The sequence below is a fragment of the Pelodiscus sinensis genome, chromosome 17 (genome assembly GCF_052426305.1).
Source record: "Pelodiscus sinensis isolate ZL-2025 chromosome 17, ASM5242630v1, whole genome shotgun sequence".
NCBI lineage: Eukaryota > Metazoa > Chordata > Testudines > Trionychidae > Pelodiscus > Pelodiscus sinensis.
This window is the reverse complement of record NC_143068.1, coordinates 34,433,408-34,447,811: the sequence shown is the minus strand read 5'-3', so window position 1 is coordinate 34,447,811 and position 14,404 is coordinate 34,433,408. Positions and strand designations below refer to the sequence as shown.

General features: G+C 43.6%; 1 protein-coding gene across 1 annotated transcript in view; it reads right to left on the bottom strand.

Moving 5' to 3' along the window:
* Positions 1–438: 438 nt before the first annotated feature.
* POFUT1 (protein O-fucosyltransferase 1) overlaps positions 439–14,404 on the bottom strand; it is a 16,518-nt gene continuing 2,552 nt past the window's right edge. The window contains exons 3-7 of the mRNA XM_075900849.2: positions 14,008–14,190; positions 7,523–7,635; positions 6,021–6,213; positions 4,767–5,009; positions 439–2,645 (exon numbers count right to left, since the gene is read on the bottom strand). Of these exons, the coding sequence (XP_075756964.2) occupies positions 2,457–2,645; positions 4,767–5,009; positions 6,021–6,213; positions 7,523–7,635; positions 14,008–14,190 (921 nt within the window). The 3' untranslated portion in view covers positions 439–2,456. The remainder of the gene's footprint in view (positions 2,646–4,766; positions 5,010–6,020; positions 6,214–7,522; positions 7,636–14,007; positions 14,191–14,404) is intronic.

Below are 14,404 nucleotides of genomic sequence, written 5' to 3'. Positions count from 1 at the left end.
CTAGGTTCAGAGAAGAATTAGATACATTCATGGAAGATAGGCCCATGGATGATTATTAGCCAAGAGGGTCAGGAACGCAACCGAGTGTTTGGGGTGACCTTAAACCTTTGAATGTCAGAAGCCAGGAGTAGATGAGGTAGATCATCCAGAATTGCCTTGTTCTGTACGTTCCCCGATGCTCAGGTATGGGGCATTGTAGGAGAAAGGTTACTGGGCAAGATGGACCCTGGTCTGACCCAGTTAGGCTGTTCTTATATTCTTGAATATTCCTAAGTAAAATGAAATGACAGCACTGATTTACCTTTGTAATGGGATTTTTTTTTTTTAAGATGTGGCAACCTTAAAGTACATTGCTTTAGGCAGAACGATCACCAAATATGTCAATCCAAATTGAGGGAAAAGGGAAATCAGTAAGCTTCGGTACACTCAAGACAAAGATATATTTAACTGTGTTTTATTATGAAAAAAGAAGTACAAAAATATTTTTTCAATGCTTAAATCAAAATACACCTTCTAAACCATGATATTTTGCAAATCTCAGTAATTGTTCAATCATTCACCATTCTTAATCAATGCAGTCTTTTGAGTGTATCTTTCAGTACCACCACAAATTGGAAGCAAATACTGATGGATCTGGACTGCTTAGGTTTATGGGCTTCCATAGTTACATGTATCCCTAGCTAGCTGAAAACCTGCTCACAGTTAGCCCTACTGAAACGACCAAATCAGATACATTTTTGAAAGTTAGCATTGAAAAGCACTAGGCTAGTGTATATTGAAGCAGCACCACAGTTAGCTTCCAATTTAACTTGGGCCTCAACTCCTCTGACATTCACTACAAACCACAGGAACACAAATAAGGAGACACTGAGAATTAAACCAAAGAGTGATGCTCAGATCTGAGAGTGTTCCACATCAGGAGAAAATGCCCTACCTGTACAACTAATCCGTATAAAAAAGGAGCGTCTGTCAAAACTCACTCATTTACAAATAGCCACAGGAACAAGAAGATGCCCGGTGTTGTCCAATCAAGAGTTGATCCACATCGTTATCTTTTCATGGCTATCGAGTTGCCCGTGCAAAATTAAACTGTACTGGTCAAAAGTCTTAATCCGAGTTTGTTAGCATCTCACTGTAAAGGGACAATGTCCCTAACCAGTTGAATGGGAACCATCATTGTGGCCCAGGTTTTGCTGTCAGCAGAGAGGGCCATTTGTTACAATATGCAGAAACCTACCCATGGTAAAAGCCCAGCATACGTCCTCCGAATGCTCTGTTGAGATTATTTTAAAAGTTTGTTTCATTTTAAAATATTGTTAAGGTTTACTGATTTTTCACAGATCCCTGGGACCAAATATAATCCTCATCACAGAGAAAGAGACATCAGCAATGAAATCACAAAACACTAGCCCTGACAAACTGAACGAGATTGCCCCATTAGTGTCCTGTGTGCCCTGCTCAGTGCAGGCACTAAAACAGACTGAACAGACAGCCACGTCATGATGATGATATACAGGTTGAACCTCTCTATTCCAGCAACATCCATGGTCTGGCATGATCTTAGTTAGCCAGATGTGCACTTATCATGGGCGTGACTAAGTTTCCTGTGGTCCCATAAGGTTTGCTTACAGCCACCAGTCCTGGCTCTCAGCGTTCTGTGCTGTTATTAGCTTCAATTTATCCCTAAATGTCTTCTAAGAGCCCAGAAACAGTGGCAATGTTGGCAATGCTGCTAGAAAATATTGACCTTTCGTGGCTTGACAAATTCTCTTGTTCGATACCAGTCAGTTCCCCGGGTGCCAGAATTGAGAGTTTCAGCCTGTACTATCACCATCTACACCATACTTTTGACATTTCAAAATATTTTAAGTTTAGTCCCATCACTCTTGTGAGGTAGAAGTATTAAATCCATTTTACAGGTGGGAAACGGAGGCACAGAGGTGAGTTGCCCAAAGTCAGACAGCAGCTGTGCTTGAAATAAAACTCAGATCTTCTGATACTCAGTGGTAAGCTTTAGGCAATATTCCCTTTCATGGATCATGCCCCTTTATAAAACTAGTGTGCACTTAAGCACCTGTCATCCCAGGTGCATCTGAAAATGCTTCCCAGCACTTGCAGAAGAAACAGTAAGATAGAGGAAATGGAGAGAGGGAAATCTGAGCTGCTATCTGATTGGGATGGCTGATAAATCCCAAATAATGAGAACGGAAGGTTTCCAGAGGTCAACCCCAGAGTTAAAAATTCACTTTCCATTTCTTATCTTATGCTGGTATCATGGAATTACTGAGAAGATGATCAGAAAAAATCCAAAGAGTAACGTGAGATCAAGATGAAGGTTTGGGCACAGGTCTGTCATAGTGGAAGTGAAATGACATTTTTATCATAGTGTATTTTCTGACAGTGTATTGGTGTTTAGAGCTATGAGAACAATCAAAATCTGCCTCTTCCTCTCCCGCTCAGAATTCATCCCGCAGCCTCGGAGGATAGTCCATGCCAAAAAATGAGGAGGGCCTCCCATGCACATCACGTTCTCGTTTCACAAAGGCAGTAAATGAAGAGACACAGTTCCCAATAAAATGGTCAGATTGGCCAAGGATATACAAGTCTATCTGGGCCACTTCAGGCTGTAAATTCACCACTTTGATCTGCAAAGTGAAAGGAAAGGAACAAGTTAATCCAGCCATCCCCTGTACAGAACAGATGGTCCCAGGGTAGGCATGTCCCGGCCATAACATAGCAAATGGATACAAACTGGAATCAGTCTAAACTTTCCCTTTCAAAGACTTCCAGCAAGTAATGCTATGACATTGGCATCTCAACTCAGCCCACGTCCTTGCCAACGCAGGATATTTTGCTTCTGGAGGAAGCTGAAATCTTCAAAGGATCCTTAGTGCCTTAGTCGTGTTGCTATGGATAAAGTCACTTCTCATTCCATGCATTACTTTCCAAAGAGGAAGGTAAGCTGACCCTGAAGTTCACATGGATCTACACTGGGAGGACTTAGAAATGCTACCCGACACTTGTTAGCCCAAGTAATAAACCTACTAGTGAGGGTGGTAAATAGCGGTGCTACCATATTTTCTATTTTTCTCCAAACTTCTTTTTTCTAATTTCTCTTGTCAATTTTTCCCACTACACTGGCATGGGGACTGGGGCTCCACTGCCCAGGGTCAATGCCTGGGTGAAAAGCGACATATCCCATGCCAACTGATGGGAAAGGGGAGAGTGCAGGGATTCTTAAGAGGTTACGGTTATTTATCTAGGACCCAATCTGCAAGGTTCTGAGTGCTTAGATTGTACCTAGATTTCCAGAAAGTCTCTGAAAAGGTCCCTCATCAAAAGCTCTTAAGTAAAGTTGTCATGGGATAATAGAGAAGGTCCTCTCATGGATTGATAACTGGTTAAGACAGAAAACAAAGGGTAGGAATATATGGTAAGTTTTCTGAATGGAGAGAGGTAACTAGTGGGATTCCCCAAGGGTCCGTCCTGGGATCAATCCTATTTAACATATTTATAAATGATCTGGAGAAAGGGATAAACAGTGAGGAGGCAAAATTTGTAGATGACACTAAACTGCTCAAGATAGTTAAGACCAAAGCAGATTGTGAAGAGCTTCAGGAGGATTTTACAAAACTAGGTGACTGGGCAGTAAAATTGCATTTGTCAACATTAAAATTCATTTACCAAGTAATGCGCACTGGAAAAAATAATCCCAACTATATAAACAAAATGATGGGGACTAATTTAGCTATACCCACTCAAAAGAGAGATCTTGGAGTCATTATAGAGGATTCTCTGAAAACATCCACTCAGTGTGCAGCGGCAGTCAAAAAGCAAACAGAATGTTAGGAATCTTTAAAAAAGGGATAGAGAATAAGACAAAGAATATCTTATTGCCTCTATATAAATCCATGGTATGCCCACATCTTGAATACTGCATACAGATGTGGTCGCCTCATCTCAAAAAAAATATATTGGCGTTGGAAAAGGCTCACAAAAATGATTAAGGGTTTGGAACGGGTCCCACACAAAGACTGTTCAGCTTAGAAAAGAGACGGGGGAGGTCTCTACATGATAGAGCTCTATCAAATCATGACAGGTAAGGAGAAAGTGAAAAAGGAAAAGTTATTTACCTGTTCCCATAAGAACTAGGGATCACCAAATGAAATTAATAGGTGGCAGGTTTAAAAAAAGAGTTTTTCTTCATGCAGAGCAGAGTCAACCTGTGGAACTCCTTGCCTGAGGATGTTGTGAAGATCAGGACTTAAATAGGGTTAAAAAAAGAACTAGATAAATTCACAGAGGTCAGGTCCATCAATACGTATTAGCCAGGATGGGTAGGAATGGTGTCCCTAGCCTCTGTCTGTCAGAAGCTGGAAATGGGTGAGGAGAGGGATTACTTGATGATCACCTGTTCTGTTCACTCCCTCTGGGGCATTCTGGTATTGGCCACTGTCAGAAGAGAGGATACTGAGCTAGACAGACCATTGGTCAGACCCAGTGTGGCCATCCTTATGTTCCCCAAATCTTAGGACACTCAGAACCTCAGAGGATCAAGCTAATAAACATTCAATCCTTTGACACTCACTAAATTATCTACCCCAATGTTAATCCAGCACTAGGGCACAAAGAGTACTTCCTGCCATCTACTGGTTAGTCAGTCTTAAACACACAACACAATCAGATGTCCAGAGCACGCAGCAGCACTAGCAGGGGAAAGACATGATGAGATTAGTCCTGTAAGTCTGAAAGCCTGAAAGACTCACCTTTCCTTTGAAAAGCCGCTGTATTTCCATAGTGTAGGCCTCAGAATCAGTGGCAATGTAGACTGACTTAGCTTCCACCTGCTTCACCCAGAGCTTGAGTGCACGCTTGATCTCCGTCAGGTCTGGCAGGCACATGTCCATTGTGAGAGGCGCAGCGTTGTTTCGGTCATAGCCTACACACTGTGGCGAAGCCATGAAGTGAGATCCAGCCGTCCCATCCTTCAGCATATTACATGCATTTTTCTATTAGGAGAAAAAAGAACGACCCTACATGAATGGCTCTAGCTATGAAAAAATAACTGACTCCAACACAGCCAGCATTTCTAGTATCCAAACACAGCTGGTTATTGAGTGCAAACTCGGTTTAGACTCTCATCCCAGAACGACTGATTGAATCTGTGCTACTCGCTGTTTCTCTTTTGGTATTCTTTCTATAGCAGCATTTCTCAATCAGTGGGACGAGGACACTTAGGGGTACTTGAGAGAAGTCTGGGGGGTGCGTCAACAGAACTGACATGCGGAGAAAACTGAATTTTTGTTTTAAGTTTTACAGCACTTTATTATTTTTGTACTTTTTACACCCAAACATTTAATTGCCCGCCTGGCTACGATTAAGTTGTTTAAACAAATGTGTTGCAATGGTAGAAAAAAAAATTGTGTCTGAAAACTGTAGGTTCTGGGGGTACTTATAGGCTTCATCTAGACTGGCAAGATTTTGTGCAAAATCTTGCCACCTGTCTACATTGGCCGCGAGTATTTGCGCAAGAACACTGACTTTGTACTGTACAAAAATCAGTGGTTCTTGCGCAAATACTCCGACGCTCCCGCTCAGGGATAAGCCCTCTTGTGTGAGTATTCTTGTGCAAGAGGGCCAGTGTAGACAGCCAAGTTAATTTATTGCGCAAGAAAGCCCGATGGCTAAAATGGGCATCGGAGCTTTCTTGCGCAAGAGAGCGTCTACACTGTCACGGATGCTTTTACGCAAAAGATGTCTTTTGCGCAAAAGCATCCGGGCCAGTGTAGACGCTCTCTTGCACAAATACTTTTAACGGAAAAACTTTTCCGTTAAAAGTATTTGTGCAAAATCTTGCCAGTCTTGACGCAGCCATATAGTTTTAAAAAGGGATACTTGATTAAAAAAAAAAAAAGGTTGAGAAACACTGTTCTATAGGGACAATGATCGCTAGGCCAGTGGCGTAGTGATGACACTGACTGCATGCACTAGACCCACCAAAATTGACATAAGAGCCATACCCAGTCTGAGCCGATCCTCAGATGAATTCCTACATAGGGTCTAACCAGGAAAGAATGAATATAGGCCTCTCCCTTCTGCACCATCTCATCAGACCACACCACATACTTGTGCAGAGGCCGATGCTCCTCTAAGACTGGAAACTGAGCTGGAGCTCCAGGTAGAGCAAGAACAGGGTGCTCTGTTGGAGGAAACCTGGAAGTAGAAATAAGAGAGGAGATCCGTGTATATTCAACATCTCTGGGAAAGAAAGAAAACAGGTGTGCAGGAAACCTTTTGGCCTTGTTAGCTTGCCTGGATAAATGAGAAAAGCCAGTTACTCCATGGAGTGGAAAGAACAAAGCAGTCCTGCACTACAGAAGTCTAGTGAACCAACCAGCAAAGAAGCAGCTCAAGCAGTAGATTTTAATCTAGAATTACACCTACGAAGAGATGATATGGCTAGCCAGTCAAAACCAAGAATTGCCAAAATTAGAGCTACCTGAATGATTTTAAATCCATCCCTTTAGGTACATGCATTAGGATTCAGTGTTTATTACACGATCACAGACACTTTCAAGAACAAACTAAACGTCTTCTTCTCCACCACCATCCTTACAGTTCTCTCACGTGTCCTTGAGTCCCTCATCTCCATCTATTGCCCCTACAAACCTACGTCCTAAGGGACGGAGAAATTCCTGCTCTCCCCATCACGTGGGAAGTCCAAGGAGAAGTCTAGCTTGTGTCCACCTTAGAACAACCATATGAGAGATGTAGGCACTGAACTCTGGTCTTCACTCCTGCACTACAAGTTTCAGGGCATAGCTAGCTAGTCCCTACATGCACGATGCAGCCAAGCTGAGCTGTGAAATTTATGAGCTTCGTGAAAAACCTTGTGTAAAAAGTACTGAAAACAGTGAGTTAGAATGGAAACCATTATACAAACTGAATTATAACAGTGTCTATCACTCCTGCTGTCAAATAAAATGGCTCTTCACCATTTCAGCTTATGAATTATACACAACTCGTAACAAGACACTGTTTTTTACCTCCGACTCAACAGCAAATGAGAAGTGAATTACTGCAATCTGAGGGACTGAACAATGACAAAAATAGCTTTGACACCCATGGTAGAGGATTAATTACTTAACTGAAGGGTACTGATATTTTTCACCTCAGGACAAAGTAGTTTTGATGAACAGGCCAACTGTAGAAATAAATATTAGGCCACTTGTGGCTCTGAGAACAAGACGTGGATAATGAACAAGTGTAGTGTAGTGTGACCTTTATTCACCAGCTGAGATCTGAATTATTTCTGATTTACTTCCAAAAAGCACTTGAAGACTCAGCCAATAAACATGGTAATTAAATATTATCAATCACTTATTGGCTGGCAAGTCGCTCATCCCTACATACTACACTTCTAATACTGTCCATGGGAAATAAGTTTGGGCCAATGCAAAACGGAAACAGATGCAAGATTTCTCTCTGAAGTTCACATGCACAGCTTCCCCAAGCTCGTTACCTTTGGAGCCACTGGTCCTTGTAAGAGACACTGAAGGAAATGCCTCCGAAGAGCTCAGACTTATTGAAGTCCACGTTGAATTGATCCCAAAATGGACCAAAGGGATTTCCATCCTGTAAAACAAAGGTAACTACTCATTCAACACAGCATATGGAACCTGGCTGTGTGCAATTAGCAGGATCCCTGGTTTTAGAGCTAGAGTCCAAAAAAGTGGAGGACACAGAGGTCTGCAGTCAGAATTCTGCTACAGAGAGACATGCTTACTGAGGGGTTGACTGCAGTCTGGTATGCTCACCACTGGGGATGTAAAAATCCCATTTAATTGGTTAACCAGTTCATAAGAACAGTCATACTGGGTCAGACCAGAGGTCCATCTAGCCCAGTGTCCTGTCTTCCAGCTGTGGCCAATGCCAGGTGTCCCCCAGAGGGAGCGAACACAACAGAGAATCATCAAGTGATCCCTCACCTGTCACCCAATCCCAGCCTCTAACAAACAGAGGCCAGGGACACTATTCCTATTCATCCTGGCTAATAGCCATTGATGAACCTAACCTCCATGAATTTATCTAGTCTTTTTTGAACCCTGTTAAAGTCCTGGTCTTCACAACATCCCCTGCCAAGGAGTTCCACAGGTTGACTGTGCGCTGAATGACAAAAAAAACCCTTCCTTTTAAACCTGCTACCTATGAATTTCGTTTGGAGACTCCTAGTTCTTATATTATGGGAACAAGTAAATAACTTTTCCTTGTTCACTTTTTCTGTGCCACTCATGATTTTATAGACCTCTATCCTATCCCCCCCTTAATGTCCTCTTTTCTAAACTGAAAAGTCCCAGTGTTTTTAATCTCACTTCATATGGGACCCATTCCAAACCCCTCATCATTTTTCTTGCCCTTTTCTGAACCTTTTCCAATGCCAATATATCTTTTCTGAGATGAGACAACCACATCTGTACGCAGTATTCAAGATTTGGGCATACCATTGTTTTATATAGAGGCAATAAGAGGTTCTCTGTGTCTTTTTAAATGATTCCCAACATTCAGTTTGCTTTTTTGATTGCCACTGCACAGAGTGGATGTTTTCAGAGAACTATCCATAATGACTCCAAGATCTCTCTCTTGAGTAGTTATAGCTAAACTAGTCCCCATCATATTGTATGTATTGTTGGGATTATTTTTTCCAATGTGCATTACTTTACATTTACCAACATTAAATTTCATTTGCCATTTTGTTGCCCAATCACTTAGTTTGGTGAGATCTATTTGAAGGGATGTAACAGTGTAGTCAATTAACCGATAAGCAAAAGCTTATCGGTTAATGTTATAGGCAACACACATTTCCTCCCCCCCCCCGACCACTAAATTTTTTAGCAGGCTGGCCAGTAGCTCAGTGCAGTCCTGGCTTGCGCCTGGTCTAGGACTTACCCCTGCTGCAGCTCTGCATTTAAAGTGTATTAGGAGCCAGGAGGGCAGGCAGCCCATCTCATTTCTGGCTCATGCTGGGTCTGGGAGCTCACAACCCACCCTAGACAGGGGCTGCTGCCACGCCGCACTGCTGCCTCTGTATCAAGAGGCAGCAGCGCGGTGAGACAGGCAGTTGGTCCACGAGGGGAGCTGGTTTTTAAACTGGCTCCCCTCACAGAACAGCTCTTGCCTCACACAGCTTGCTGCTGCCTCTGATACAGAGGCAGCAGGGCAGGGGGCTCCTCAGGAGTAGGACTGGAGTGCCAGCCCCACCCCCAGGGACTACAGAATAGTTGAGTAACTGAGAAGAATTCAATTTAACATCCCTACTGTTAAGTTTATCAATATGTTCTGAAACCTCCACTAACGACACCCCAGTCTGGGTCAATTCCTCAGATGTGTCTCCTAACAAAGGCTCAGGTTTGTCAATCTCCCTAACATCCTCAGCCATGAAGACTGTAGCAAAGAATTCATTAAAGGTATGTCTACACTTGCACCCTCTTTCGAGAGAGGGATGCAAATGAAGACATTTGAAATTGCAAATGAAGCCGGGATTTAAATATCCCGTGCTTCATTTGCATATTTGCAGTATGACAGTATTTCGAAATAACAGATATTGTTAAGACAGTTATTTCAAGAGAAAACCCTTTTCTCAAAATAACTGGTAAACCTCATAGTATGAGGAATAAGGGTTATTTCGAGTGAAGGGTTCTCTCTCAAAATATAACCACGTCTTAACAGAGTCTCTTATTTCGAAATAGCACCATAACACGAAAATGCAAATGAAGCGCGGATATTTAAATCTCAGCTTCACTTGCAATTTCAAATGTCTTCATTTGCATCCCTCTCTCGAAAGAGGGTGCAAGTGTAGACATACCCTTAGTTTCTCTGCAATGATTTTATTGTCTTTGAGTGCTACTTTAGCATCTCAATCATCCAGTGGCCCCACTGGTTGTTTAAGCCAGCTTCCTGCTTCTGATGTACTTAAACATTTTGCTATTACTTTTTGAGTTTTTGGCTGGCTGTTCTTCAAACTCCTTTTTGGCTTTTCTTATTATATTTTTACACTTAATTTGACAGAGTTTATGCTTCTTACTATTTTCCTCAATAGGATTTAACTTCCACTTTTTAAACGATGCCTTTTTATCTCTCTCTGCTGTTTTTATTTGGTTAAGTCAAGTCATGGTGGCACTTTTTTGGTTTTCTTAGTGTATTTTTTAATTTGGGGTATACATTTAACTTGGGCCTCTATTATAGTGTATCTGAAAAGTTTCCACGCAGCTTGCAGGGATTTTACTTTTGTCATTGTACCTTTTAATTTCTATTTAACTAACCTCCTCATTTTTGTGTAGTTTCCCTTTCTGAAATTCAATGCCACAGTGTTTCCCCACCACAGGGAAGTTAAATGTTATTACATTATGGTTGCTATTTCCAAGTGGTCCAGTTATATTTACCTCTTGGACCAGATTAGGGGCGTAAGTGACTAGTCAACTATCCGATAAGCATAAACTTATCGGAAGTCAAGTAGTGATTCGACCAGTAACTTCTCCTCCCCCTTGCTGCCTCTATTAGAAAGAGGCAGCAGGGGAGGGTGGGGAGCAAAAGCCGGTGCTGGGGGAGCCAGCTTAAAAGCCGGCTCCCCAGCACTGTCTCCACAGAGGACAGGAGAGGCAAAGGCATAGCAGAGAACCGTGGTTCCCACTGTGGTGCTTCAGCCTTTGAAATGGAGCAAGAGCGCCACCACAAAGAGAGGCTGTCCATGGCAGACAGAGGCTACTGGACTCAGCGAGAGCCGGGGCTGCTCAGTCCCGGCTCGAGCTGGTCTGTGATGCTGAGGCTCTCCATTTTAAATGTAGTAAGAGTTGCCAGGCTCTCACCACATTTAAAATGCAGAGCCGTAGCACTGGTGGCTCTGGGAGCTGGCACGAGTTGGGACTGCTCAGTCCCAACTTGAGCCGGCTCCTGGAGCCACCCCTGCTGTGGCTCTGCAACTAATCGTACAGTCAATACAAATTGTATCAACTATACAATTATCTAGGTAACTGAAATTTAACATCCTTATACCAGATCCTGCGCTCCAGTTAGGACTAATTGCCTGTCCCCTTGTGGGTTCCAGAACCAGCTGCTCCAAGAAGCAGTCATTTAAGGTATCAAGAAATTTTATCTCTGCATCCCATCCTGAGGTGACGCGTACCGAGTCAATATGGGGATAGTTGAAATCCCCCACTATTATTGAGTTTTTTATTTTGATAGCCTCTCTAATCATAGAATCATAGAATAATAGGACTGGAAGGGACCTCGAGAGGTCATCGAGTCCAGCCCCCCGCCCTCAAGGCAGGACCAAGCTCTGTCTACACCATCCCTGACAGATGTCTATCTAACCTGTTCTTAAATATCTCCAGAGAGGGAGATTCCACCACCTCCCTTGGCAATTTATTCCAATATTTGACCACCCTGACAGTTAGGAATTTTTTCCTAATGTCCAATCTAAACCTCCCCTGCTGCACTTTAAGCCCATTACTCCTTGTCCTGTCCTCAGAAACCAAGAGGAACAAATTTTCTCCTTCCTCCTTGTGACACCCTTTTAGATATTTGAAAACCGCTATCATGTCCCCCCTTAATCTTCTTTTTTCCAAACTAAACAAGCCCAGTTCATGAAGCCTGGCTTCATAGGTCATGTTCTCTAAACCTTTAATCATTCTTGTCACTCTTCTCTGTACCCTTTCCAATTTCTCCACATCTTTCTTGAAATGTGGCGCCCAGAACTGGACACAGTACTCCAGCTGAGGCCTAACTAGTGCAGAGTAGAGCGGCAAAATGACTTAGTATTTCATAGCCACTATCACGGTCCTGGTCAAGTGGTCGATAATATATCCCTACTGCTATATTCTTATTATTAGAGCATGGAATTACTGCCCACAGAGATTCTATGGAACAGTTTAGTTCATTTAAGATTTTTACTTCATTAGATTCTACACATTCTCTCAGGTATAGTGCCCCTCCCCCACCAGCACGACCTGTTCTGTCCTTTTGAACCCTGGTATGACTGTGTCCCATTGTTTGTCCTCATTCCACCAAGTTTCTGTGACGCCTATTATATCAATATCCTCCTTTAATATGGGGCACTCTAGTTACCCATCTGATTATTGAGGCTTCTAGCGTTTGTATATAAGCACTTTAAAAATGTGTCACTATTTATCTGTCTGCCATTTCATGGTGTGTTAGACTCTCTCCCATGTGATTGTTTCTCATCTGACCTTATCCATACTTTATCATCTTCCATCCTCTCATCCTGACTAGAACATAGAGAATCTCGATTAATAGACCCTCCCCTAAGGAGGGTACACATTATATTTAACCGGTTAAGCAATTAAAGGGGAAGACTAGCGGAGGGGAGGGGGGAGGTGTTCCAGCCCAGTGGCCCCAGGCAGTTGGTCAAAACAGCCCCTGCCTGCAGCGGGGGTGGCCAGACCTGCCATGGATAAGGACTGCTCTGGGTCCTGCAGGACTGGCGCAGCCTCCTACCCGGGGCAGGTGGGGAGCTGCTCCAGCCCCTATCAGTTAACTAGAACTGATAAGTCTAACTCTTCAGGTCACCTGTTAAGGGTGAGGCTCACTGGTTAATCATTCACATCCCTATTCACCACCGAACAACTTTGTTGGGAAGAAAGAGATAAAATAAGGAGGGTCCTTATATTAAAATAAAAGACTATTCCAAAAGGTGTCCTAAAAATATATCAAGTTACAGGGGTCTGATGTCCAGTGACCATTTGTCCTGAAGGAGCTGGGCTTTTAAAACCAGTTGGGAATAATTGTCGTATGGGTCTGATATCTGGGTAAAAGGCCAGAGAATGCCTGCTTTTCCATTAAGGTCTTGTTTTCACCTTAAGGTACTGTTACTTTGAATATGATAAATTCACTCAAACATACCACTCTATTGACTCCTGGCCCTCCACTGTCCCCATCAAACCTGAATGTAAGTACCCCAGAGATGGGTTCTAGTGCAAGGATTGTACATGGATAGATTGCCTGAAATGCCCTGCAGAGTGAATATCTACAATAAGCACGGGAAGAACTGCACTGTACAGTGGTCTAAGATACCAGGCCTTAGGAAGGTCCCAAAATAGTAAATAAATACCAGTCTCAGACCCAATCATTCCTCTTACTCAGGCCTGGGTAAAATATGGCCTGCAGGCTGAATTCAGCCCGCCAAGCCACCAAATGTGGCCTGCAGAGGCACCAGGGAGCTCCAGGCAGGCTTGCCTGCTTGCCCCGCAGCCCCACATGCCACTCAGAAACGCAGCTGCCGGGCCCCATTTCTGTTTCAAAATTAGAGGGGAGAAGGGAAAGCTTCAGGAGCTGCTCCTGCCCCTAGCACAATCCCATTGGCCAGTTTCTGGCCAGAAACTGGCCAATGGGAGCTGCCTGTTTGAATAACAGGCAGCCAAGAAGATTCATGTCCTCTCTCCTCCCCTCAGTTATTCACACAAGCATGTGGCTGGGCAGGCAGGCTGGCTGGGAAAGGTTTTAAGCTCTGCAAGCCTTAGCTCTGCAGGCTGGCAGACTGGTTTATCTGCTGGTTGATAAGTCTCCTGACCAGAGCCTGCATCTGGCAACCCAGCCCCTCCCTGCCCCACCCTCTGCCCCCAAACAACATACCCAGACTCTCTGCCCCCCTCTCTTGCACCCATTCCCCCTCCCAGATCTGATACGCCAATCTGCTGCCCCAGACCACAATCCTCTTCTACTCTAGGTCACATCCCAAACCTCTGCACTAGGTCACAACCATCTCCTTCACCCAAACTCCCTCCCAGACACCATTCTCCCTCCTGCACCCCAGTTCCTTACCCCAAGCTCTCCTCTGCACCCAACCTCCATCTCAGACCCCGCATGGCCTCCATTAATATCATGGAAGAGTGCGGCCCTCGACTACTTTCCAAAATCTGGGAGTGGCTCCCTGTCAAAAGTTATTGCTCACCCCTGCTCTTACTTAAACTAGCAGAACAGGAGCGAGACACTTACCTTCATGGGACAAGTCTTTTTGTCACTGCTTCTCTGAGCTGCTGCTTCAAAGCAGTAAGCCACTCGCTTGCCAGGAGGCCAGTGAATGGGTGCTAAGCTCTTCATAAAGTCCTCCAAGCTGATAACACGGTGATATTCTAAGAGAGGCTCCATCTTGAAGTATTCCTTGTAGGAAACATGCAACTGTGAATGAGAGAATGAGATCTGCTTACTGCAAATGGAAGTCAGTCCAAACATCACCTAATGAGTCATCAAATGCACCACTAGCATCCAGATCAGCCTATGAGAGGCACCCCAGTGAACAACAGCTATCTCTGGAACTTTTATACCCCACTTTCAACAGGTTGACACTTTTTATAAAAGTAACACTGGCCCATTACAAAAGGTGGTAAAGTTC